At 32.0% G+C, this 25,736-nt stretch overlaps 3 protein-coding genes across 5 annotated transcripts in view; 2 read left to right on the top strand and 1 right to left on the bottom strand.

Annotated features, from left to right (window-relative positions):
* The first annotated feature begins 2,400 nt into the window (after nucleotides 1–2,400).
* LOC110667676 (protein EXPORTIN 1A) overlaps nucleotides 2,401–25,736 on the top strand; it is a 28,821-nt gene continuing 5,485 nt past the window's right edge. Inside the window, exons 1-32 of one of the 3 annotated variants that reach the window (XM_058146538.1) lie at nucleotides 2,401–2,713; nucleotides 3,476–3,592; nucleotides 4,571–4,663; nucleotides 4,778–4,849; nucleotides 5,175–5,282; nucleotides 5,361–5,443; nucleotides 5,957–6,095; nucleotides 6,208–6,276; nucleotides 6,363–6,440; nucleotides 6,587–6,649; nucleotides 6,757–6,801; nucleotides 7,975–8,082; nucleotides 8,193–8,291; nucleotides 8,866–9,069; nucleotides 9,541–9,600; nucleotides 10,000–10,110; nucleotides 10,341–10,438; nucleotides 10,615–10,723; nucleotides 11,535–11,600; nucleotides 11,716–11,814; nucleotides 11,903–11,983; nucleotides 12,124–12,213; nucleotides 12,575–12,660; nucleotides 12,791–12,871; nucleotides 12,952–13,134; nucleotides 13,784–13,850; nucleotides 14,853–14,963; nucleotides 15,143–15,250; nucleotides 15,329–15,466; nucleotides 15,535–15,672; nucleotides 15,750–15,854; nucleotides 16,076–16,720. In XM_058146538.1, coding sequence (XP_058002521.1) covers nucleotides 2,600–2,713; nucleotides 3,476–3,592; nucleotides 4,571–4,663; nucleotides 4,778–4,849; nucleotides 5,175–5,282; nucleotides 5,361–5,443; nucleotides 5,957–6,095; nucleotides 6,208–6,276; nucleotides 6,363–6,440; nucleotides 6,587–6,649; nucleotides 6,757–6,801; nucleotides 7,975–8,082; nucleotides 8,193–8,291; nucleotides 8,866–9,069; nucleotides 9,541–9,600; nucleotides 10,000–10,110; nucleotides 10,341–10,438; nucleotides 10,615–10,723; nucleotides 11,535–11,600; nucleotides 11,716–11,814; nucleotides 11,903–11,983; nucleotides 12,124–12,213; nucleotides 12,575–12,660; nucleotides 12,791–12,871; nucleotides 12,952–13,134; nucleotides 13,784–13,850; nucleotides 14,853–14,963; nucleotides 15,143–15,250; nucleotides 15,329–15,466; nucleotides 15,535–15,672; nucleotides 15,750–15,854; nucleotides 16,076–16,198 — 3,246 coding nt within the window. In that variant the 5' untranslated portion in view covers nucleotides 2,401–2,599 and the 3' untranslated portion in view covers nucleotides 16,199–16,720. Of the gene's footprint in view, nucleotides 2,714–3,475; nucleotides 3,593–4,570; nucleotides 4,664–4,777; nucleotides 4,850–5,174; nucleotides 5,283–5,360; nucleotides 5,444–5,956; nucleotides 6,096–6,207; nucleotides 6,277–6,362; nucleotides 6,441–6,586; nucleotides 6,650–6,756; nucleotides 6,802–7,974; nucleotides 8,083–8,192; nucleotides 8,292–8,865; nucleotides 9,070–9,540; nucleotides 9,601–9,999; nucleotides 10,111–10,340; nucleotides 10,439–10,614; nucleotides 10,724–11,534; nucleotides 11,601–11,715; nucleotides 11,815–11,902; nucleotides 11,984–12,123; nucleotides 12,214–12,574; nucleotides 12,661–12,790; nucleotides 12,872–12,951; nucleotides 13,135–13,783; nucleotides 13,851–14,852; nucleotides 14,964–15,142; nucleotides 15,251–15,328; nucleotides 15,467–15,534; nucleotides 15,673–15,749; nucleotides 15,855–16,075; nucleotides 16,721–25,736 lie in introns of those variants that run through there. The other 2 variants (XM_058146540.1, XM_058146539.1) reach the window with 2 other exon arrangements.
* On the bottom strand, nucleotides 17,498–19,199 carry LOC110667678 (anthocyanidin 3-O-glucosyltransferase 7). Its single transcript, XM_058146541.1, has 2 exons — nucleotides 18,614–19,199; nucleotides 17,498–18,454 (listed from the first exon to the last, which is right to left on the bottom strand). The coding sequence occupies exons 1-2, from the start codon at nucleotides 19,140–19,142 to the stop codon at nucleotides 17,577–17,579; spliced, it is 1,407 nt and encodes a 468-aa protein (XP_058002524.1). The 5' UTR covers nucleotides 19,143–19,199; the 3' UTR covers nucleotides 17,498–17,576.
* Nucleotides 22,155–24,728, top strand: LOC131179847 (uncharacterized). Its single transcript, XM_058146542.1, has 5 exons — nucleotides 22,155–22,493; nucleotides 23,111–23,201; nucleotides 24,123–24,238; nucleotides 24,436–24,512; nucleotides 24,580–24,728. Exons 1-5 carry the CDS (start codon nucleotides 22,437–22,439, stop codon nucleotides 24,677–24,679), a joined length of 441 nt encoding a protein of 146 aa, XP_058002525.1. The 5' UTR covers nucleotides 22,155–22,436; the 3' UTR covers nucleotides 24,680–24,728.

Raw genomic sequence — 25,736 nt, 5'->3', positions numbered from 1 at the left:
TCGTTCAATCAAAAGTACTAGATTTCCGGTGTCCATGGGTCCCATCACCAGGAATCTACGAGAACGGGCTTCTCAGGTCCATGGATCCGCACGCTCAAAACATGTTGAGCCCTAATGGAGTTCTTATGATCGTTGTTGGTTGGGTCCGATTGAGGTCCGTCTCACGATATTATGATTTCTCGTTGTTGAAAAAAAATATATCATTTTAAAAATATTTATTAAAAATTTTTTAATTTTTAATTTTAATTTAATTTATTTTTTAATAAAAATTATATATATATATAGACACACACTAGCCTTTTAAAGTACCTGCATCAAATAATTTGTAATTTATAATTATTTTATTTATATATAATAATTTAAATATAAAAATTAAATATTTAAATAAAATACTAAAATTTTACAATAATTAATATTAAAATTTAAATAGTGTAATATAATATATAAATATTTAAAATTTTTCATGCCTATTATTTTATTATTAATATCAAATTCTTCTATAAGATAAAATTTTTTGAAATATAATAATGTTATTATCTTTGATAATTATATTTTGTGAGAGTAATAACACAAAATTTTTATTTATATTAATATATTTAGCATTAAATAATTTAACTATATGATGATATAGGTTCTAAAATAATTATTATGTCAATAAATATTATAACTAATATTTTGGTTCTACAAAATATAAAAAAAATGATAATAAATATAATTAAGAAAAAAACTATCATACTATTCTTTTATTTTTTCGTTATCAATAACTATTTTTACTTATTATTATTAGAATAATGTTTTATATAATTTTTTTTTTCAAAATATCAAGATTTTGATTCTCCATTCTTTTTAATATTTTAAGTGATAATTTTAAATGAAAAAAAATTATTTTAATTATAATGCTCTTAAATTTAATTTCAATATAGAATCATCGATTTTCACTCCTAAAATTAGAGAATTCATATCAAATTATAAAATTTGTTAGTTTTGATTTCAATTATTTTTTCGACATTTGAAATTTTTTATTTTAAATTAGCAAATTTAATCTCAAATTTGATAATTTAATTTCAATTTACAAATAAAAATAAAAATAATTGATTTCAACTGATTCTAATTATATTTAAATATCAAATTAAAATATTTAATTTTAATATGATTTTAAATTTTAAACATATCATGAATAAATCTAGATCAGATTTGTAAGTGACTATAAATTATAAAAATATGTGATTTTAATTTCATTTTGATACTATCTAAAAGTCATAATCCTATTAAAATTTTAATATAATTTCTTATTTTTGATATTTCAATTGTAGTTTGATTTAATTAGGTTTCATTTTAAATTTATATTTTTAAAATAATTTTATACTATTATTATCATTAAATTTATACTTAAATTACGACTAAGTTTAAAGTTAGTTGTTCATATATAATACATCATTTAATATACTTTTAATTATTCTTAATTATATAAATTTGAGCTATTTTTATACAGTCTATAATTAATAGATATAATATTAATTATAAATAAATATAATTATGTTATAAGTATGTAATATATTTTAAAAAATAGAAAATGTATATATAAAATTGTTTTTTATTTGTAGTCAATAAAATTATTAAATAACCCTTTATATGGGCTAATTTATATACAAATAATGATTAAAAATTATGACAGTCTAATTTTTAATATTAAAAGATTCGGTTAGATTTTAATTTTATCAACAATTTTTCAAATTTAATATTACCCAAAAAAAATATATGTAGTTGTATAATAATTTTTATGTGAAATATAACAATAAGTTAAAGTTATATCACATGTACCATTATGAAGTGAATCTCAAATTCTAATTCTTTTTTACTATAATTATCATTAATAATTAATTATATAAAATTATTTTCATCTCAAATAAATTAATTATATTTAATAAACTTTATATCAACTAATTAATTAATTAATTAATACTTGTTTTTAAAAGAATTAAAATGAATAGGAAAGTTTGAAAATTTTTTATTATTAAGAATTTTAATTTAATTAAATGAATTATTATAATTCATTAAATATATTAATTAAAATTATAAAATTTAATTTATTTTAATTATAGTAATTTAAAATAATTAAATATTTTTTTAACAATGTAATTACAAATCCTAAACAAAGTCCAAATCGCTATCAATTAGCTTCCCCGCTCCTCTCCCTCTTCCTTTGCTTTGTTTTTATTAGCGCACTAAAATCTGCGACTTGCTAAAATTAAAAACCCTAATTACAGTATTAAAATATTTATTTATTTAGACATTTTAAATTTTAATAAAAATTAATTATCCTAAAAAAAATTTATTTTATTTTATTTAAAGTCTTTTCCAAGTCTATTTATCTCTATTCTCCCTTACTGCTTATATTTCAAGCGGAGTCTCTCTGTCTATATAGTATATATCTCTGCTCTCTCTCTCTAAACTGTTTATACTTCTCAACAATAGCATATAAACCCTCACTTTCCCCCCTCTCTCTCTAGAAATTTCGCTCTCTCTCTCTCTCTTAGGGTTTGGGTACTCTTTCATTGCTAGGGTTTATTGGTGCTGGAGTCTGTGTCTTTTCGATTCAATGGCGTCTTTGGCTATGGCCGCCGAGAAGCTTAGAGATTTAAGCCAGCCGATTGATGTTTCTTTACTCGATGCTACTGTTGCTGCGTTCTATGGCACCGGATCTAAGGAAGAAGTGAGGTTTCCTCTCTTTGTTTCTCTTTTTCTTTTTTCGTCAGGAACACAACGACTGAAAATTGAACTTTCTAGTCTTTTAGGGGGTTTTCAAATGCTTGAGTTGTTTATCTCGAGCTCTGCTTGTGTGTGAATTCGTTGACTATGTGGACACGCATGACGTTTTGCATTTGGTTCGATATGTGTGTATGCATTTTTTCATCTTTTGAATGCATTTTACCAGTCTTAGGGTTAAGTAAATGGTTTAAGGGTTTAAAGAGCTTGAAATTTGTAATGATGGTTTTTTTTTTTTTTGGGTCCTTTCATCTTTTGAAGCAACTTCACTATTGAGCTATTTCTGGATTTCTTTTTTTAATTTGAAATCAATGAAGAACAATTTTTGCCTTAGAATATTGTGAGTTTGACGCTTTTTTGATTTGGCATCCTGCTTTTTGGTGTAATGCAGCGTCTCACTGAGCCATAAATATTGGTTCTGCTTATCAAACTAAATACTTGTGCTGAGCTCTTTCTGAAATTCTTATTGCAATTTTAGTTTTGCTTTGCTGTTGAATATTTCAATTTAGAGCTACTAATTTACTGAGAGCTTAATTTGATAGTCATTACTTTTAGGAGTTTGATCTTTTGGATCTCATTGTATTTCTTTACAATGGGGTACCTTGATGAGTTGTAGGTTTAGCTCGTGCCATGTGCACCGTTGTTGTTTCACAATGTGGCTAATTTTTCTCTTTTTTTTTTGTTTTACTTTGCACCCTTATGGTGACAGAGGGCTACTGCAGACCGGATATTGCAGGAGTTGCAAAGCAATGTGGATATGTGGCTACAGGTTGTGCACATTTTACAAAATACAAAGAACCTAAACACCAAGTTCTTTGCCTTGCAGGTCAGTGTTTTGTATCGTTGCATATCTAGATCATTTGGTAAAAAGATTTTACTTAATTGACATTTTAATTATATATTGGCATGCAAGGTTTGAGGCCCTGGTTATGAGGTCTATATGGGAAACCATGCATCAATTGTTCAGAGCATACATTAGTGGTCTGGTGCTTTAAAAAAATTAACTATGGCTTCAGTAACAAGTTACTTTGTTTTAAGCATATGTTACGGAAATTCTACTTGATGCTTCTGTATGCCTTTAAAGGTATGGTGCTGCTAATCAAGAGTTTGTATGGTAGAGAGTCAGCAAAAACGTTTATGCCTTTTAGGTTTGTTGCCATTTGTATGAAGCCGAAAGTCTGTTGATGCAGCATGAGACTTAAAATGAACCTGCTATGGCCAAAAGGCCTACACTGCACCCTTGATGGTCTTACTCTGCCTTTGTCATGTGGCCTTTTGACATATATCTATGTAGGCCTTGCTAGTCTTATTGAATTTGCTGGAGCCTTTACAAGGGCTTTTGAAGGCCTCATGTCCCCTGCGAGAGGTTGAATGGACTTGGAAGAACCTCATTAGAGTTGATAGTCTATGAAGGGAGCCTGTATATTCCTTGCAAGTGCCAAGCAATAATTGCATAAAGAGCCAATATATTTATGGCCTACACAAGTTTGGGTAAAAAAAGAACTTAGTTGATTTTATCAAATGAATAAACCCAAATATATCTGGGTTATGGGGCATAAAGATTTTGTTTCCCAGATCAAGGTTGTTATCCTGTCTATCCAGTCAACACCCAAGTCAATGGGGGAAGCTATTTCTTTGTTCTTTTTGAATATAGTGGAGGTCTGAATGCATATTCCTTCTATTTTTTACTTTCCAATTTGAAAAATGAGGCCTAAAAATATCACTGGAGTGGTGACTTCCGCCAATATATTGCAGTAATGCAGTCTAAAGAATTTGTAGGCAAACTAATTTTTATTGCCTGTAGGTCCTTGAAGGTGTTATTAAGTATAGATGGAATGCATTGCCTGTTGAGCAACGGGATGGAATGAAAAATTACATTTCTGAAGTCATTGTACAGGTATTTGTTTGCAATGACTGAGGTTGAAGAGGAGGTCAATTATTGTTTCTTGCCTTAAATGTCTCCTTGTGTCCTGTTATTTACATATCTTCTCAATTGTACTTTCTTGTACAGCTTTCCAGTAATGAGGCTTCTTTCCGATTGGAAAGGCTATATGTCAACAAGCTCAACGTAATTTTGGTTCAGGTATGACTTGTTTGCCTTGCCAAAATAAGAATTTGCAGGCGAAATAATCTTTATTGCCTTTGTGATTTCTAACTCATTGTTTTTGCAATAAGCTTATTCCTATTGAAGATGGATACACTGTGACAACTTTTTGTCATCTGATTTTCTTTTTGTAAATTTGTTCTTCATCTGAGGCATGTTTTGCTATTATTTGTCTGATTTTATGTATGTTTCCTGCAAATTAAATGGTCTCTCAAAAGTTTTTTAATGAATATTTATGTATTTTTTTTATCTGAATTTTAGTTATTATATTGTGTTTAGAGTAGTTGCTACATTGGTTGTGCAGATATTGAAACATGAGTGGCCAGCTAGATGGAGAAGCTTTATTCCAGATCTTGTTGCAGCAGCAAAAACTAGTGAAACAATTTGTGAGAATTGCATGGTTATATTGAAAGTAAGTTTGCTGCCCTATCATTTTTCTTAGTGCACTTGTTTTTCTTATACATGAGTAACATAATCTGTTACATGCCAGCTTCTAAGTGAAGAAGTTTTTGATTTCTCTCGTGGGGAAATGACTCAACAGAAGATCAAAGAGCTGAAACAATCACTAAACAGGTAATTGTATTAGTCTGTTGTTTCTTTAGCTCTCTGTACAGGTCTCATCTACTTAAAGAGTTATAAATTGTGAGATGGGCTTCTGTGCTTCTCTGTCAGCTGAGGGATGGGACATGTTAAATGTGCTGTTGTTTTTGTTACTGCACTCAAAGAACTGGAATTAGCTGTTACTTGTATCTGGTTTAAGTTGCTTTGTTATGACCATGGTTGCGCTGATTGTGAAATACAGCATTTCAAGAAATAAAGTTTCCCTCATACCAGATACCAATCTGGCAATTCTTCTTTTGACCAAGCAACATCTTTTTTTTTTTCTGAAACAATCTTCCTTTTCTTTTAAATTTTGGAAATTTTTTATGAATTTATATTTGAAGTTCAGTTAATTTTTTTATTTTTTTTAATAAATTTTTAAATCATTTTAAGCCCTTCCATTTTCTATTGTCAACATCTTCTCCTTTGATATTATATTCTGTGTGTGTATTTGTTTTGACAAGGATTTTGGTTGGTTGTCTACAGTGAATTTCAACTCATCCATGAGTTATGCTTGTATGTACTATCAGCATCTCAAAGAACTGAGCTTATTCGGGCAACATTGTCCACCTTGCATGCATTTCTTTCCTGGATTCCCTTGGGCTATATTTTTGAATCCCCCCTGGTACGTATGTTTTTCACATAAATTATTGGATTGAAGGATGACTTTAGCTGTTGTGTTGATAGTTCTCTTCATATCTGCTTACATCATATGCTGTTTCTGTTGTGTGATACAGCTGGAAACACTCCTTAAGTTCTTTCCTGTGCCCTCATATCGAAATCTTACCCTCCAGTGTTTGACAGAGGTATACTGTACTATTAAAAAGGGTAATATATTTTCTTTGCTAATGAACTGTTATGTTCTGATTGTTTTTGGATCTGATGTATATAGGTTGCAGCTCTAAATTTTGGAGACTTCTATAATGTGCAGTATGTTAAGATGTATAATTTCTTCATGGTCCAACTACAGGTGGGTGGAACATTTTTGTCCAGAAACGGAGTTCACCTTTCTGCATTTTAAATATGACAATTTTCTATTCCCAAGCCAAGGAGTTGCTTTTTTTTTTTTAATTTTTTATCTTTGTCCTTATTGATTTCTGGTGTATATATTTTTAGGCCATTCTTCCTCCAGCAACAAACATTCCAGAGGCTTATGCACATGGTACTAATGAGGAACAGGTCAGTCATTCAGCCATATTGCTGGCTCTTCCAATCCCTTTAGGGCTTAATACACAATGAAATTCAGATTTTAACTATTTTGTCTTTGTTGGCTGTTACTTCTTCAGGCATTTATTCAGAACTTGGCACTGTTTTTCACTTCATTTTATAAGGTACGTTTTCTTCCTGATTTGGTTTGTTCTTTTAACACAATATTAACAGAGGTACTCAGAGAGACAGTATGTAATATATTGAACCTTTTTTACATCTGGGCAGTTTTTACTCTATATTACTTAGTCGCAACTTCTTTTCTTTTTTCAGTAAATTTGTGTATTCTTTGTCCAAGTTTAGTAGAATGGACTGAAGAGTGATGACTGGGTGAGGAAGAGTGATTGCACCAAAGTAGAAAGGACATGCTAGAAAGGGCGGTAGGGAAAACATTATGTTAAGTTAATAGACATATTCTCATTTGTAAACTCATCTTGGAGAATGTCGTCCTATATAAAACTGGCTAATGGAAAAAAAAAAAAAAAAAGATGAATGTTGGTTTGCCCAATCAGTTTGCGACTAAGGTTTAGTTGAATTGAGTTCAGATTGGCACTCGACATCACTGGCATTCAACAAACTAATGAAAAAGTCTCATTTTAATTTTTTTAATATAATTTTGTTTCTAATTCTGCGCTTTGTTGGTCTTTTAACTATTATTGAACTTTGGGAAAATTTACAATGTGTTTTTATTTTTTAACTAAAGGCATGCCCTGAGGCAGCATGTGGAATGTTACCAAGGTGCTGTGGCTGGAGCTGTGTCTGTATAGAGTTTTCCAGGAGTGGAAAAAAAGATGATTGTCTCTATACTAGCGATGCATTAAAACAATGGAAATATGTATTTTTTGAGGATATATGCCTAAGTCATATCTGTGTTTCGCTGATTGCTTGGGGCATATTTGATGTTTTTTAACTATTGATTGTTAGATCTTGGGTCATCAAAGTGTTAAATTGTTGTATGTGATTGAATATGCTTGTGGGTGTATTCTAAGAATATGGGACTTTGGCTCCTGGCGCACTTTATAAGTGCTGAATGAATTGACATGGCTGATAACATTGTTTGTGCTTTTATGTATGCACATAGACAGGCATTTACCTGCATATGCTCCGTTCTTATTCATTGGAATCCTTATTAGTTCAAGCTTTCAACCATAGATGCTTGAAAATTTGCATTGTTTTGAATTATTAAAATTATTGTATCTGGTACTACATTTTGATGAATGTGCAAGGTATTAGCACCGGAATTCCACCGTTTTGCCTGTTGGAAAGGCATTGTTGATAACGTGCTCATTTTTTTGCAGTCCCATATTCGAGTGCTCGAGACTTCGCCAGAGAACATATCTGCATTGATGATGGGTCTTGAATATCTAATTAGTATCTCATATGTTGATGACACTGAGGTTTTTAAGGTAAAGTGTTCTCTCCCACTATCACTCACCTGCCATTCTCCCTTTCCTTGAATTAAAAATTTCTTTTTTATGATATAACTCCAGTCTTTTCTGTATCAAATTATTTACAGGTTTGCTTGGATTATTGGAACTCCTTGGTTTTGGAGCTCTTTGAGGCACATCATAATTTGGATAATCCTGCTGTAACTGCAAACATGATGGGATTGCAGGTATGTTGTAGCTTTTGTTGTCATACAATTGTTTTGGGGTGATTTATTGTTAGGTGATCTGCTATTAGCTAGTTGAGAGCCCATTTTCTTTAGTTTATAATTGTGATCCCCATTCTATTTATTGCGATGCTGCCTTCACTTGTGTCATGTTTGCATGCATTTGCATTCTCATTCATCAAGTTAACCTTTGTTCTAAATTGCTTTGGCTTAAAGTTTTTCTGAAATTATTAATTTAATTATGGAAATACAAATGACTTTGCAATTTGTTAATTTTCTATATGAACAGTAAGTGTGCTAAATGTAAGGTTGGAAGTATGAGTGAAATAATATCTATTGAATATAGCTGAATGGAAGCTCTCTTTTATGTTTGTTGGCTCTTGCTTCCATACCAATTATTTGGCCAAAACTTCTTTTCTTTTTTACTCAAGTTTTTCCCCACTTTACCCATATGCATGCATTCATGCGCATATAAGTACAGTTTTTGGTTTTGAATTTCTGGTTTCTTTGCTTTGTAGTACTTGCCTGCTATTTATTGAGGTTACTTACCTCAGGCTGTGTCTATGTATTGAAGCAGATGCCTTTGCTCCATGGTATGGTTGATGGCATAGGTTCACAAATATTGCAACGGAGGCAGCTTTACGCTAATCCAATGTCAAAGTTGAGAATGCTTATGATTTGTCGTATGGCTAAACCTGAAGAGGTTCTCATAGTTGAAGATGAGAATGGCAACATTGTTCGAGAAACTATGAAGGACAATGATGTTCTCGTTCAATATAAGGTAGTAATTCTTTGTCTCATATGTGAATACAATCTATGATAGACCTTGAATATGGATGTGAATCTTTTCTGAAAGCATGTTGTGCTACCCTAAGGTGTACTGTTGGGGCAGTGGTGTTTTGATTCTGGTGGATTCTGGATATGTCGCTTGAATGTTGAGTAAGAAATTACAGTCAATGGACAAGCAAGGAGCATATGAAAAAAAAATTGGAATGCAATTTCTTTTATTTGCAGTCAGTAGAGAAGTGGGCTGTGTGCATTCACATATATTTATCCATTTCTACACTCAGGCCAGGCCAGTCAAATCTATTAAGTGGATGATTGGGTCAATTTTAAACTGTTGTTCAATAGTAATATATTTAATATCTATAAATATAATGTTCTAGTGGTTCGTTTATTGGGATTATTTTTCAGTTTTGGGCTTCTTGAATCTTATGTCACATTTAGGGCTAATAAAAATTCAATTATGCAGATTATGAGAGAAACCTTGATATACTTGTCTCACCTTGATCATGAGGACACTGAAAAGCAGGTATCTGTTTGTTGCGTACTTGGAGATTATATGATTTTATTTTTCTTTTTTGGTAATAAAAGGACTATATGATTTCTTTGAAATGCATATGGCTTTTTCTTTTATTGATTTCCTTAGCTGTATCTGTAAATGGGAATGCCAACAGCTTGAGAAAACTTATCCTTATTATTGTTGTGTAACCAATAAAATACATTTTTTTATTCTTGCATTTTCTTTTATACTCAAGTTAAATGCTTGATTTTTAATAGATGAACAAATTTAAATTATATCTTCTGAACATAGTGATAGTGGTCAACATACTTCAGAATACATAGGGATTTTTATACTGATTTCTGTTGCTTTGTAAGATATCTTAATTTTTTTGTTGGTGCTTTATTTATTTTTTTTCTTATGACTCAGATGCTCAAGAAATTAAGTAAACAATTGAGTGGTGAGGATTGGAGCTGGAACAATCTAAACACTCTATGTTGGGCAATAGGCTCCATTTCTGGTTCCATGATGGAAGAACAGGTATCAGGTCTACAAGTTTATCTATTTTTCTGATTATACTTCTCGGTGGTGGGTTGATATCTTTTTCGACTTAATTGCCAATGCGTTAATGATATCTCTGGGATCATAGTACTTTAACTGATATATCTAATTTGTATTTTGACAATTCAATGCTTATGTATAATGTGCTTATTTGTTGTGATTGTCGGTTGCAAGTCTTGATGTGTTTCACAATCTTGGTTTCTTGGCAGGAAAACAGATTTCTGGTGATGGTCATTCGTGATTTACTGAATTTGTGTGAAATCACCAAGGGAAAAGATAACAAAGCTGTTATTGCTAGTAACATTATGTAAGATTTAATGATTGTATTGGATGTTTAGTAGCATCTTCCATTTATCACTCTCTATTACATGTATTTTGGTTTGGATTATTTGGTAACATACTCTTATTAAATTTAGTTGGATTTCCAATGTTGGTAACCTCATTGTTGAAGACAAGGTTTGAATGTTATTTATTTGTTTGCAGGTATGTGGTTGGGCAGTATCCACGATTTCTTAGAGCCCATTGGAAATTCTTGAAAACTGTTGTCAATAAGTTGTTTGAGTTCATGCATGAAACACATCCTGGAGTTCAGGTTATTTTTGCTTTTGTGATCCTTGACATTGCTGTATTTACATCTTCCATGCTGGAGGGTTTTTGTTTCCCTTAAAGATTTATAGGGTTGTAATTTCGCCAAGTGGAGCTGGTTGGTGGCGAACCTGTTCTCAGCTTGAATATTTGTTTCTGAAGATAATCAGCTGGACACTTGTGATGCTCACAGAGTTTCGGGCTGAGTTTTGCAAGCTTGGGACTATCCTTACTTGCCCCCATACCTCTCCCTTCCTTTCTTAATCTTGTTGTTCATAGTCTTTCTTTGTTTGTTCAACCTAATTTTTAAACCGACTCTATAACGCTGTAAAATGAATTAATTTGACACTATAAAATTATTTTCTTGGTAATAGAAATATAATTATGACCGAAAAACAAGCATAACAAATTACTATTACTATAACATGCTAAAACAAATCTACTCGCTAATACAAACATAATAATGGGAATTGGGAAAATCAAGTATAACAAATTACTATTAATCTAACAAAATTAAGAGGAAAAATACATATCAATTCGGAGGTTCAAGCATATTTGGTAACACCTTATCAGAAAAATGTAGTAAATAAATATATTTAGATACAGCTGGGATTTTACCTCACACAAAGATTTGCTTGAAAATTTTGGCCGAATAATTAAGTTTTTGGTCTATTGCAACCTAATTAGCAGTCTTTACGTTGTTGCAGTGTTGCTTGTTAGTGATGGGTCACTTGTAGTATTTTGCTGGATAAATTGGGTCTCTTTTTCCTGAATAACCTGCTATGGTAATTTATGACTTACACATCATTGTCTTCCAGGATATGGCTTGTGACACGTTCTTAAAAATTGTTCAGAAATGCAAACGGAAATTCGTTATTGTACAGGTAAGTCTGTTTGCCTCGGAATGTTCTTCCTTTCATGTAGAATTGCACATCATTATTTCATTGGAGTTAATGCATCAAAATGAGGCAATTGAGAATTTGCTGAACTTGTTGTCAGGTGGGGGAAAGTGAACCATTTGTGTCTGAACTTCTGTCAGGCCTTCCAACAACCGTTGCTGATCTTGAGCCTCATCAGATCCATACATTTTATGAATCTGTATATTTTGTGCCTTGATAAAAATCTTATGCTCCCTACAACTTTGTGTTGAAATTACGTGACATGTGTTGTGCCTTTTCTTGTTCAGGTAGGGCATATGATTCAAGCGGAACCTGATCCACAGAAGAGAGATGAATACCTGCAGAGATTGATGGATCTTCCAAACCAGGTTTGTTTTGTCTACAACTAGCAAGCCTCTCTCTCTGTCTTATTTGGTTTATTCGAATGTTGATGATTTGGTAAGTAAAATAGATGTTAAAAAGTTATTGAACGCTGTGGCCTGTGGCTTATGATATCTGACTCCTGCAGAAATGGGCTGAAATCATAGGGCAGGCGCGCCAGAGTGTTGATTTTCTGAAAGATCAAGAAGTGATCAGGGCTGTTCTCAACATATTGCAGGTATGGCCTTTCATCTGCTAATTGACTTTCTATTATCTATTGGGGCATTTTGCTAAAAGAAATTTGCTATTGGTCCCTCATGATTGAGGGATAAAATGATACACACTTGCACGCATCATGAAATAGCATGGTGTTACTTGTATCAGTTTTTAGTTGTAGTATAATACAATTGGTTACTTAGTTTACTTGCTGTGGGTTCTTTCATGTATATATCTTATTTCCATAATGTTGTTCAACTTGAGGATTAAATCTTCTATTGCAGTGCATGATTTATAGCCGAAGACTTACAATTCTCATCATTTTGAATTGTATGTAATATGTGATGATCATATTATTTATTGATCCTGTTGTTGCTTTGCAGACAAATACAAGTGTTGCTAGTTCTCTGGGAACATATTTCTTGTCCCAAATCTCTTTAATCTTCCTGGACATGCTTAATGTGTATAGGTATGTGATGTGAAGTTGTTATTTAGAGTTTTCCCATCTGGTAAGCTTTGCTCAGAACCTGTCAGGATTGAAGAAATTTTACTGGCCTATTGTTAACTAGACTACATCACATGTTTCAATTGTTTGGCAGAATGTATAGTGAACTTATATCAAGTAGCATTGCAGAAGGAGGGCCCTATGCATCTAGAACATCCTATGTGAAGCTTTTAAGGTCAGTTAATTATTTGGATTTTGTTTTGCGTTTGTGGATCTCCCAAAATTTTGTTAGTATTAATGTTCTTTGTGGAACAGAGCGGTTAAGAGAGAGACCCTTAAGCTCATTGAGACATTTTTGGACAAGGCTGAAGAACAGCCACAGATTGGGAAGCAATTTGTTCCCCCAATGATGGATCCGGTTCTTGGTGACTATGCTAGGAATTTGCCTGATGCTAGAGAATCTGAAGTTCTGTCACTTTTTGCAACAATTATAAACAAGTATGTTTGTTATGTATATAATTTAACTTTTGATAGTGTACCTATATATGTGCCTACATTTTGTGCCTTTCAATGTGTGCTTCATGTATTGATACAAATATAAATGGGTATTTCTTGAATTGCATTCAAGTGTGTACGCTTGAGGCTGTAACACGCGAAGTAAAGCCTGATATGTTTCATTTTCTATAGACTCCTATCTACTATTTGTTTATTGATCTCATGGAATATACCTAGGTTATTCTAGTGAAGTTTAATGATGTAATTAGGTCCTAGATAAATTTTGGACTCATTGAACCCGGAAGTGCAAATCCTATTTTGTTCATTTGGTGGACTTGGGTAAGTTTTGGATTTTGTGTAAAATTACATTATGTGAGTTTAGGTATTAACTAATGGCCAGAAAAGAGGGAGAAGAGTTGTCTGTTCACGTAAATAACCTCGAAATATATGTTCTCTTATATGTCATTCATTTACATTACTATTTTCTTAATGCTTGTATCTGCATGATCATTATAGCTGCTCCAAACTGGGAGTGCAGGTAGCTTTGTACTGTGTAATGCCTGGTTTGTTGCCTTAAAAATGGTAATTCTGTTTTTTTTAAAAAATTTTTAATTTATTTTTGGCTTTCCTGGTATTCTACTTTTCTCTTTAGGTACAAAGCTGCAATGATAGATGATGTGCCACGGATATTTGAAGCAGTTTTCCAATGTACACTTGAGGTGAGGCTGAGATGGCTTTTAATTTTGGTGCCCATTTATGGAGACAATTTCTTTAATGTCTTTTTTTTTTTCTAGTTTTGGAAGTCTATGCCTTGATATTGGTAACAACTGTTGACTCTTTCTACTCTATTGATTTTTATGAGATTGAGCGTTTAAAAGAACTTGTATTAGAACAATGACAGTAGTAAAATGGTTTATAAAAAATTATAAATATTTTCCTGCATCTTGAATTCCTGTTTTAAGTGCCTGAAGTGAGGTTATTTTTATCAATGATTTGTTTCTCCAATGCATTGTGGTAGTGGAAGAGTCTATGACAATTAGATCTCAACAATTAGAGCTAAAATAGGGTTGATTTTGGTAGGAACAAAGAAAAGATAGTTAGGATTTGCAGAAAACCTTTTGATAAAATTTTGAATGAAAAAAAAAAATACACTGCTGATATATCTACCAGCAATCTTACTTATACTAGGTAGGATAAATCCTATTTAAAGACTGAAAACTGATCCTAATTAATAAAGGCTTAATGAACAGTAATAAAATCCACAACTGAATAGAAAACTAAGTAAAATCCAAAACTGTGTAGATAACTGGATAAAATCCACTCCTGCATCATATTGGAAAGTTGTTGGGTTTACTTGCAATCTTATAACTGAACGTCCATGGTGTGTACTGTGGGGGTCCAGGTTCCAAGGCTATTGTCTTGTTGATCACCATATTTAAAAGCTAGATCCACGTGAGGTGTATGATGCATAGCTATAGAACAATACTGTGTTTTCTCCAAATCTTGATGTTTTACTAGACAAGACTCATTGGTGCACTGGATATGTATTCTTGATGTGATATATACACTGTAATATTTAAGACTATTACAAGTCAATTGTACACGTCAATTATTTGGAACTGTCATCCAAATCCTATTTGAGGAAATGACATCTAAGTTGAATTTTTAGAACTTTCAAGGTAACTTGTTTGGCTGACAAGGTTACTTATTGCACAATGCAGATGATAACCAAAAATTTTGAAGATTATCCTGAGCACCGCCTCAAGTTCTTTTCATTACTTCGGGCCATTGCAACACATTGTTTTCCTGCTTTGATTCTGTTGTCGAGTCAGGTTTGTGTTTGGATTTATTACATTCATTATATTGAGGAGTCAGGTTTGTGCCAGGTTACTTTTCCATATTGTGTATTAACTCACTTTCTCCTAATCTCTCTCTCTCTCTCTCTCTCTCTCTCTCTCTGTTACAAGTAAAAGTGTACCTAAGCTTCTATTCTTGTGTTTGTCTGCATCAGCAACTGAAGCTTGTGATGGATTCAATCATATGGGCATTTCGGCATACAGAAAGAAATATTGCTGAAACTGGTCTGAACCTTCTGTTGGAGATGCTCAAGAACTTTCAGGTAAGGCTTTTGCTATATGTTCAATTATTTGTCAAAGTTAATTTCATTTGGTGCTAATTTCTTTTTGTAATTTGACAGGCTTCTGAATTCTGTAACCAGTTCTATCGCACGTACTTTCTCACAATTGAGCAGGAAATATTTGCCGTCTTAACAGATACTTTTCACAAACCTGGCTTCAAGCTGCATGTCTTAGTGTTGCAGCATTTGTTTTGTCTGGTATGTGCCTTGCGTGTCTTTTCTTAGTTTGAGGCAGGTGCAATTATAATTTGGATCTACATTTTCAGGTTGAAAGTGGTGCTTTGACTGAGCCTTTATGGGATGCTACAACAGTTCCTTATCCTTACCCAAACAATGCAATTTTTGTTCGTGAATACACCATTAAACTTTTGGGGACATCATTCCCAAACATGACTGCATCAGAGGTATTTTTTTTTTTTTCCTTTACTTTTGTTGCTACTGTTGCTTTCTATTGCATGCAACTGATATGAAGACTTTTCAGGTCACCCAATTTGTTAATGGACTATTTGACTCAAGAACTGACCTCTCTGTATTTAAGAATCATATTCGAGACTTTCTTGTGCAATCAAAAGAATTTTCAGCTCAGGTAATGGTTCATGTCAGTGATTTCTCATTCTTCTCTCCCTCGCCACAATAGCAAATGCTACCAAATATTTATTATGCAAGACGGTGTCTCTGTATAATGAAAGGTTTTAATTTATGGGGCATGATGTCCAAGACATAGGGCCTTGCACTGGTGTTCTCGAAGGCCTGGCAATGTGTTGTAAAGGAGTTGCGACAATTTTTTATGCTTGGTTCTTTTTTCAGGACAATAAAGATCTTTATGCTGAAGAAGCTGCTGCTCAGAGAGAACGGGAGAGACAAAGAATGCTTTCTATTCCAGGGCTTATTGCTCCTAATGAGATCCAGGATGAGATGTTGGACTCGTAGAAGGCTATATTTGCTGCGGAAGCTAATTTGATGAATTTGTAAACCAGGAGTAGCAGCCATTGCCATCTTGATTCAGTTACTTAGAAGTCGATGGGTTTTAACAGATGCAGCATTCTTTTCGTTGGTGTTGAAGCTGGTGGTCGATGACAAAGTGTGCCTCGGTATGAAGAGTTGGCTGCTGGCAATACTGTCTATATATCCATTGAATGGGTGTAGATTATTTAGGTGCTAATGTAGGAATGAACATATTCGAGTCATTGTACGGATTTTGTGGATCCTACTTGACCCTTATTCATCATGATGGTTGGGATCAAACTGTTTAAATGACTCTTTTTGGATTGTTTATTGATTCGTCGTAGGTGTAACGCATACTAATGTTGGCGGGTTGTGCAGAAATCTTAATTTTCTTTTACAATTCCGTTTTCCAGTGTTTAGTTAGGGGCTTCCTTTTAACTTTTTCCCCCTTCGTACAATGTACCTTGGATGTGTTCTAATATATATGAGCTTTGTTGTTTTTCCCCACTCTTATTTCGTTTCATTTTCTTTTGGCTTTTTGGATTAAAAGAATTTAAACTTCTAAGTTATTTATGATTGTAATAAAATTTGTTTGTATGTATTATATCTGAATATTAAATATTTGTTGGTTGCAAATCACTAAAATTTTATTTTATTAATAAAATAATCTATTAATTTAAAATTTATATTTGAATATTTTTTTATTTATAATATTAAACATATTTATGAAAAATTATTTTTATTACTTAAAATATATTTTATTATAATAAATAATTTTAAAATTGTATAATAATAAAGTAATTATAAAATAATTATACTGTAATTTTTTTTAATCATATTATTACATAAAGTTACAAATTGAGTATAAATCATATAATAAATGTTTATAATTTTATAAATAAAAAATAACAGTTTATTTTTTAAAATTATATTAACTGCTTATTAATTTAGAAAGTTTAATATATCCGACAGTAAACTAATGGTTGAAAAAAAAAATATATGTAATGGACAACTAATAGAAAAATTTATTATGTAAAAAAATCTCATTTTTTTTTCTATTACTTTCTAAATTCAATTTAATCCATTTGTTGACAATTATAACAATTAATTAAATTTTAAATATAAGAAAAAATATTTGTGAAAAGCCTAAAAATTTTAAAATTAGGTGAAAAGTTCATTAATTTAATTTAATTTTTTTTTTTAATCTAGTAAGCCTTTTTCTTTTTCTTCCCACCAATATCCTAGATTACTCGAAGGATCATAAACGGAGTGTTGTTCTTCTGATTTTTAACACACAAAAGTGAAAATTTATTACCTCCAAGGTTTGAAAATGACAAATGCAGAAACGTTAGTAGGAAAACAACTAATTTTTATAGTTTCCAGTGTTCGTCACTAAGTCTGCTAATGCAATGAAGTTCTTGGAAGAGCTCCCATTTGATTCTGTTGCCCTTTTCGCCAGTTCTTGAAGCGTTTTAATATTCTCCCTCCTTATCTTTCCCTTTTCTTGCGAGAAAATTTGGTCCAAACAATCAATTACTCCATTTTTTGTGAGCACTCCACCCTCCACTCTGAGGCCAATATTCCAGACATCCTCTACCATCCTTCCATTGAGCTTTTGATCGCCAAAGAATGGCCTGCAAATCATAGGCACCCCTCCTACGATACTCTCCAGCACCGAGTTCCAACCACAGTGTGTTATAAAAACCCCGATAGCAGTATGTGCTAAGATTTCAACTTGGGGAGCCCACGGTAGCACAATTCCATGCGATTTTGTTCTGTCCAAGAAACCTTTTGGCAGGTGTGAACTGTCCTTGAGTGACCATAAGAAAGCTACCTTGCTAGCTTCTAATGCTTCAGCTAGGGCCACAAGTTCCTTGGGTGGTGGTGTTGCCACGGAGCCAAAGCTAACATATGCCACTGATGCAGGTTTTTGCTTGTCAAGCCACGCTATGCAACCATTTGTGTCTGGCACTTGTGATGGTGACGAAACCAAGTTGAAGGGTCCAGTACAGAGGAATCTCTTGAATTTGGAGTTCAAGTCATTTATTATGATAGGATCTAGTTCTTCAAATGAGTTCAAGAAGACTGCAGCTGCTCTGGGTAACATATTTCCCATTTTGTGAAGCATTAGGGAGAAGATTGATTCCAAGTTTCCAAGCAGCACTTCCTCTGGTAAATCACGAATTTGAACTTTAGAGAATCCTGGAATTAAATGGAGGGTTTGATCTTTCTCCACTGTATCTGTATCATACACAAATAAATAAAAAATTTAAAATAAAAATCACAAAAATCCTGTTAAAACTATGCCATTAACCAAAAATTAATTTATAATAAGGTTTAATATTAGAAATTATTCCCATGGGATCAAGGACAGCAAATAATCCCTTGCAATATCATTACCTCCAGCTCCAAAATTTTCCCTGATAAAATCAGTGTAAAAATGAGAAGAAACGGCTGCAGGCGAACTAGTCCAAAACGCCACCCAATCCACTCTTATCTCCTCCGCCATTTCAGCCGCGAACCAAAAAAACGCATCAGTCAGTAAACAGGTGACTTTCCTTCCAGTCTCTGCAACCGCTGCCTTGACGCTCTTCCTGAAGCTCACAGGAGCTGCTTCCAAGAACAGCTCAATTTTCTCCTGGGGCTTCCCCAAAAACGTATAGCGTTCAGGGATACCGTCCCACACGTCACTGACTTTGATGTTTGGTAACGTGTTGTATTTAGAAGCGGAGAAGATGGAGGTGTTGGATTCTGATGTGTTGAAGAAAGAAAAGTGGGTGTTTGGAGAAAAAGTGGCAAGCCGGTGGATGACGGAGAAGAGTGGGGCTGCGTGGGTGCCGAAGGGGAAGGCGAAGACCACAACATGGGGTTCAGTGGTGGTTGGTGGCATGGCTGGAATGTGCAAGTGGGCTAGGGTTGAAAGATGCATGATATGAGCTGCAGAAATTGCTTTATATAGTAGAGTAGAAAGGCAATAGGAAGATGAGAATGGGGGTTGCGAATTAATTTCACGCGGTGGTTGCTTATTTGTCCTAGTTGATTCATGAGTTTTTGTTTGCTCTGTATATGTATACACGCTAGCCGAGTTCTTTCAACTCACAAGTCCACTTTTAGATTAGACTCAAAGATTTAGAGCACGAAAGACGAAGAGAAATAAAAAAAAATCACTTTATATTATTTAAATAAATTATTAAAATATAAAAAAAATATAATTTAAGAATAAAAAGAAAAATAATTACTATATTTTTTTATGTCCATATATTATAAAAGAATATTTAAATATTTTAATAATTATTTTTCTATATTTTTTATCAATGTTGAATAATCTTTCCTTCACTTTTCAGGTATGAAAAGTGAGAAATTTGTATCGGTTGGCTAGCGTTCCTTCGTCTTCTCCTTCGACTGGTACTGTTGTTAAATGGCAGAAACCAGTTGCTGGTTTTCCAAAGCTTAATGTGGACGCAACTACAAATGCTGGTCCCTATTTTTCTGGAGTTGGTACGGTGGTGCGAGACTCTTTTGGTTCTTTTGTTGCTGGTGCTTGTCCTCGTCTGGTTGGTCATTACTCTCCTGCTATTGCTGAGATCACGCGTATTCGAAAGCTTTGAGTTGGGTGAAGAGTAAAAGGTGGTCCCAAGTTGTGATTGAATCAGATACATTGACTGCTATTTCGGCTATCAATAGCCCAGTTGTGATCGAATGGTGTAGCTAATTGTTGCACAAGCTACCCATTCTATGTCAGGCTGGGGAATGGCTAGATTTACCTCCTCCATTCATTGTTAATGCTCTTGTATTTTGGTCTTGAAATAGTAACGGATCAGATTTTTAAAAAAATTTTAAATAATTAAATTATAGTATAATAAATTTAGATATTATATAATTAAATTTATGAAGAATTTAAGTTTAAAAAATAATATTTATAATAAATTTAAATTTTATATATTGAATATTCATTATTCAAACTCATTTATATAAATACTTAATTAAATATAAAATATATTTTTTATAATAATATTTATAAATTTTCATATATTTTATTTTATATAAAATAGAATTTAAATATTTTATGAAATAATTAAAATTTTAAAATATAAAATATTGATTAAAATAATTTTATAAATAAAATATTAATTAAAATATATAACATTAAACATGTTTGAATTTTTTTGACTAATAATAATTAGATTTTGGATCCGTTCTGTTAGTTGATAACGAATTTTAAACGGATTTAAAATGAATTCAGGTTTTTATAATATTAATCGGATTTGGGTATAGTAATTTTCGCGGATACTCTATCGATTGTCATCCTTATTCTACTCTATTTAGTAATGCATCCTTCCAGTTTCAATATATATAGCTAAACATATAAATTTTATTTTATATTAATTTTCATTAAAAATCTAATAATACTTAAACTTATCACAATTTCTAATTTTTATCTATTAAATATTTACTTATTTATTTAATGGATTATATGAACGCACATAAATAATGATGAGTAAAAATTATTATAATAATACAAAAATAATTAATAATGTCCACAATTTTTAGTATATAAATATAATTAATAATTTCAGAAGCTTATGCCACAAACATGAGATGTTTAATAATTTGTCTTTTATCATATTTATATACAAACTTTAGTTCTTCTGGTGTATGCACTCAGCTAATCATAAAAAAAATATTCTAATAATATTGATATAATATTTTAATAATTTTTTTAGATAATATATTCATGAACAGATTAATATTATCTATCTGGTGCTTTTCTTACGCTGTGACTACCCCTGGCTGGTGAGAAGAGAGGAGAGGCCGAGAGAGTATCATTTATCAATAAAGTTCATCTGTTAAACTTTCCAGGAAAATTGCAATCATATATAAAATGAAAATGCGATTTCATTACTGGTAATTTCCTAGTTCAAACAAGAATCTGTATTTGATCAAAGCGAAGAAGCTAGATCAATTGCCATCATGAGGATCTGTAAAGGAAAACGTGAGATAAATTCCTGCAATAATGAAGGCCAGCAAAAGAGCCGGCATGCGCATGGCCATTGAGAGATTGCATGTAAAGCTAAGTACTTGGTTGAAATCGAATCGAATTGAATTATTAAAATTTAATTATTATATTTTAAAAATCGAATCAAATTAAAATGAATGAAAAATAAAATTGAGTTAAACTATTCTATTTCGGTTTGATTCAGTTTGAATTGATTGATTTTTGAGTTTAGATGAATTTTTTAATTTATACCTAATTTTCAAGTTATTTAATCAGATTTTGACCTTAGTTTGAACTTAATAACAATTAATTAACGAAATTAAATAATTTATATATATATAATTACATATAATTCATAAATTCCATATAAAACTAAATCAATTTAAAAATCAATAAAGTAATTCAATTTGATTCTATTTAATCGATTTTTTTATCTCTAAAATCAAACTAAGCAGACATAATAAAAAATTATAAAATATAAAATTCAATCAAATCGAATTATCTTAAAAATCGAATTAAATTATTAAATTAAAGTGATTTAATTCAATTTTTTTTAATTCAAATTAAATAGTACTTACCCCTAAATTGCAAAGTAATTAGTTTTGATTACCTTTTAAATTTGGATAGCATAACATATTTAAACCTGTTTGGATTTTTCTCTTGACAGGTTTTTTTGTCTAAACCCAATTTTCTGTCAAAGATAGAATACAAATACACGGCACTGCATTATTTTATTTTAAAAAATATAATTTTTTGTAAAGTATTTTTTTAATAAAATAATTATTTTAAAAAAAATTAATTATTAAGGAAAATAATAATTTTAATGATAAATTATATGAGAAATTGTATTAATAGGATTAAATTATATTTAATAATTAATAAATTTATTCTCATTTAAATTTTAGATCGACAGAGATACCAAAAATATATAAAAATAGTATGAAAATTCCACGCCGAGGAAAGTCGTGTGAAGCTAACGCCATCTCTCTCTCTCTCTCTCTCTCTCTCTCTCTCTCGCTCTCTCCTTTTCTATCTCTCCTTCCTCTTCCTTTCCTGCTCTGTTTCAGTTGCAAAAATATATTAATCAAAGTAAAGGAGCACTGTCCAATCGTTTCTGATTATAAAATTTTATTAGAATCAAATTGTAGCTAGAGAGATCAAAAATCCAAATTCCAAGACCAAAGTCAGAAACCTGCAAATTTCAGAATCAGAAGGCGGCGCCACGCAATGGGTCAAGTCTTTCGTAAGCTCTTCGATACCTTCTTTGGCAACACCGAGATGCGGGTACGCTCTCCCTTGCACTCTATCTCTCTCTCTCTCTCCTAGTGTACTTATAAAGTATTTGTATAAGTTTGTATAGGAGTTCTTGTAACGCGATAATACTTTAGGAATGGATGATTTTATGTTTAGCAGATGGGATGTGTTAGGAGTTAATTTATTTATTTGTTTAATCATGGAGGTTATTCTGATTTATCTAAAATTTTCCTCTGCTGCTACTGCTGATGTTGCTTTAGTTGTTAATTTGCTTTGAAGTTCATGGGTTTTGGTGATTAGTGTATATGTATTGGGCTTGAGTGGTTTAAATTTAAAACCAATGGGGAGTGAAATTTTTGGTGTTCAATTAATGGGTAAGTATATATCCAGATGCATAAATAAAATGTCTATGTTGATGAACATGGGCACATCAGAAATTTACATCCCATCCAATTAGAATTATGAGGGAATAAATTTTACTGGATCAACTCAACTAACCCTTTATTAAAAAAAAAAAAATGTATGGTGGACTGTACAAATTCTCTTTTTCTACTCTAATCAATTTTATTTATTTATTTATTTATCTTATCAAAGGCATATCTTTGATTCTTTTTCTTATTTTGTAATTTTCTTTGGAGCATGCCTAGGTTGTGATGCTAGGGCTGGATGCAGCTGGTAAAACAACCATACTTTACAAGCTACATATTGGTGAAGTTTTATCTACTGTCCCAACAATTGGTAGGTTTGAGGATAATTGTATGAGGCTCATAAATTGTGCAATTGTCATCTTTTGCTTTTGGTCGCATATTGTTTAGTTCAAAGAATATGCTTGCATAATACATTCCAAAAGAAAGAAAAATATTATATTCAACTTTCCCGAAAACTGAATTTTATTTTATTTTTTTCTATTCATTTGAAGCCTTGGTTATTTTGCTTTTTTCCCCTCTCTTTCCTATTCAATATATAAAGTTTAAATATAAGTATTAATATGTCTATATCTAGTACACCAATGAGAAAAGCAATAGTGGAAGTAGATTCATGTAAGGAAACATGCATTTGCATGATGACGTGTGTTTTCTTAAACTAATACATACCAAGTAAATAGTTGATGTAGGATATGTTAAGCAACCGACATACTAATGCTTTTATGGTGGGGCTAATCCCAAGCAATGGATGGGATTTGGTGTCAATATTTGAAGGAAGGATTTTAGGGGAAAGAGTTTGAATTAGATTTTATTGGAGAGAGAAAATAAGAGAAATTGGGACTGTACTTGGAGCTGTGAACAGTACCAAAGGTACTGTAAAAAGAGCAAAAAACAGGTGCACGGGCCTTCCAAAAAAATGAAAATACTCATAATTCCATTATAAAAAAACTAAGAAAAATGGCTACTATTTGGCAATGTGTCCTTTGCATTGAATCAAACATTCAAATTTCTTGAAAATAATAGGTATTGAGTTTCTTCATTAGCTTTTCTAATAGATTCGTTTGTTCTCTCTCAATTTGTTGCCAGTTAAATTATGCCTTCCTTTTTTTTTTCATTTATTTGTTTATTCGTTTGTAATCTATCTGAATATAAAAATGGTGGATCCTAGATCTTAATGTGGACCCATCCATTGATCTTCTGAGTTCTGACTATAAATTCTCCTTATGTGCTGTAGGGTTCAATGTGGAGAAAGTTCAGTATAAGAATGTGATGTTCACTGTTTGGGATGTTGGTGGACAAGAGAAATTAAGGCCACTCTGGAGGCATTATTTTAATAATACAGATGGACTGGTAATAATTATTTTCCTTTTTCCTATTGTGCTAAATTATAGTTTTTACAGCTTTGGCTTTATTTTGAAATTTACTTTTTCTGTTTGCTTTAGTCTTTTGTAGTGATGACATGTGAGCTTTGTGTCAAAGTTGAAAGGGGTCAATTTTGCCATCATACATATATTTTTTTTGATACTGTAGTTAATCTGTTTATGCAGATCTACGTTGTTGATTCCTTGGACCGTGAGAGAATTGGAAAAGCAAAAGCAGAGTTTCAGGTTGTATATTCAGCAAGGTATGCTGAATGTACTATATTTTTGTCAAAAAAAAATTTCTAAGTTGACTGTCATATTTTCTTTCAGGCCATCATCAAAGATCCATTTATGCTCAACAGTGTCATCCTGGTATTTGCCAACAAACAGGACATGGTATGTTATTGGCTTCTTTGCACATGCATTATAAAATTCACTAAACAAGCAGACTTCTTAAACAATACCACTAAAATGTTTATATGCTTGTGGTGGTAATGGAACAGCAACATGCAAGTTGGTGTCTGGTGAAAATACAAAGTATCTGACCAAGCAGTCTTCCAAAAATGGAACAATAAACTGAATGGGACTCTCACCTTAGGGATTGGGGATGATGCAGAAATTCACAACTTAAAATTAAAAACATGGGAAGAAAAAAAACATGTATTTTGAATAGCAGCAATTAATTATTATGGCTAACCTTTTCTTTGTTGGTTCATGCTGTAGTCTGTTGAATATGTGATCTCAGTCCATTTTCCTTAGATTTTAAACGAAAACAATGCAATGTTCAATTGGTAAATTCCATGTGTGCTGTAGGTCATGAATTGGTGCTCTTACTTCTTTCTAGGGGTGAACACAATTAAATTGATTGCCTTTGCATCGTCATTTCTAAATATGTGAATTAGCTATGTCAGAAAATTTGATATTTGGTGATTCTAGGCAGTAGACATACATCCTCATTTTCAAAATGAGAGATTGAGCACTGAAAAGAAGTACTGTAAGAAGTAATATTATGTCTTAAATAGTTGTCATGACCTGATTACGGAATTGGACCGACACTAGAACTTAGGTAAGTTTAGTAAGCCTCAACAACCTCATATTGTCACAATAATTTGGATAATACTTAAGTTCATTCAATGCATATTATTAAATTCAGAGCAATATTCGCAATATAACAATTCTCATAGGGACTTGGGGAGGCACTGTGCTACCCCTTTATCACACATAATAGTGGTTGTCACTAGCCCCTAAACATTTACTGGGAATACTTAATTCATCTTGTATGAATCTTGTTCTTATTTAGAACATTGGAGGCTAGACAATTCGTAGCACTATGGATCACATCTTACTGTCTTCCTCAATTAGGATGCCAAAGGTATGCAAGTAGCCTTTTTTTTTTCAAAGAAAAAACAAAATACAGTTTTGATGCCTTGAAAGTAGCATGAGACAATGAGGACGACTACAATGAGGGCTTTTTGGTTAGAATCAGT

Source organism: Hevea brasiliensis, chromosome 5 (assembly GCF_030052815.1).
Source record: "Hevea brasiliensis isolate MT/VB/25A 57/8 chromosome 5, ASM3005281v1, whole genome shotgun sequence".
Taxonomy (NCBI): Eukaryota; Viridiplantae; Streptophyta; class Magnoliopsida; order Malpighiales; family Euphorbiaceae; genus Hevea; species Hevea brasiliensis.
Note: the sequence above shows the minus strand (reverse complement) of the source record. Positions and strands in the feature narration are given on the sequence as shown.

What these genes read in the sequence shown, in the direction of transcription:
- LOC110667678 (XM_058146541.1), bottom strand. Translation starts at nt 19,142, where the DNA reads ATGCATCTTTCAACCCTAGCCCACTTGCACATTCCAGCCATGCCACCA. An exon ending in GGAAAATTTTGGAGCTGGAG is followed by an intron (nt 18,455 to 18,613) that starts GTAATGATATTG and finishes TGTATGATACAG; the next exon opens with ATACAGTGGAGAAAGATCAA.
- LOC131179847 (XM_058146542.1), top strand. Translation starts at nt 22,437, where the DNA reads ATGGGTCAAGTCTTTCGTAAGCTCTTCGATACCTTCTTTGGCAACACC. An exon ending in TTGGCAACACCGAGATGCGG is followed by an intron (nt 22,494 to 23,110) that starts GTACGCTCTCCC and finishes GAGCATGCCTAG; the next exon opens with GTTGTGATGCTAGGGCTGGA. An exon ending in ATCTACTGTCCCAACAATTG is followed by an intron (nt 23,202 to 24,122) that starts GTAGGTTTGAGG and finishes TATGTGCTGTAG; the next exon opens with GGTTCAATGTGGAGAAAGTT.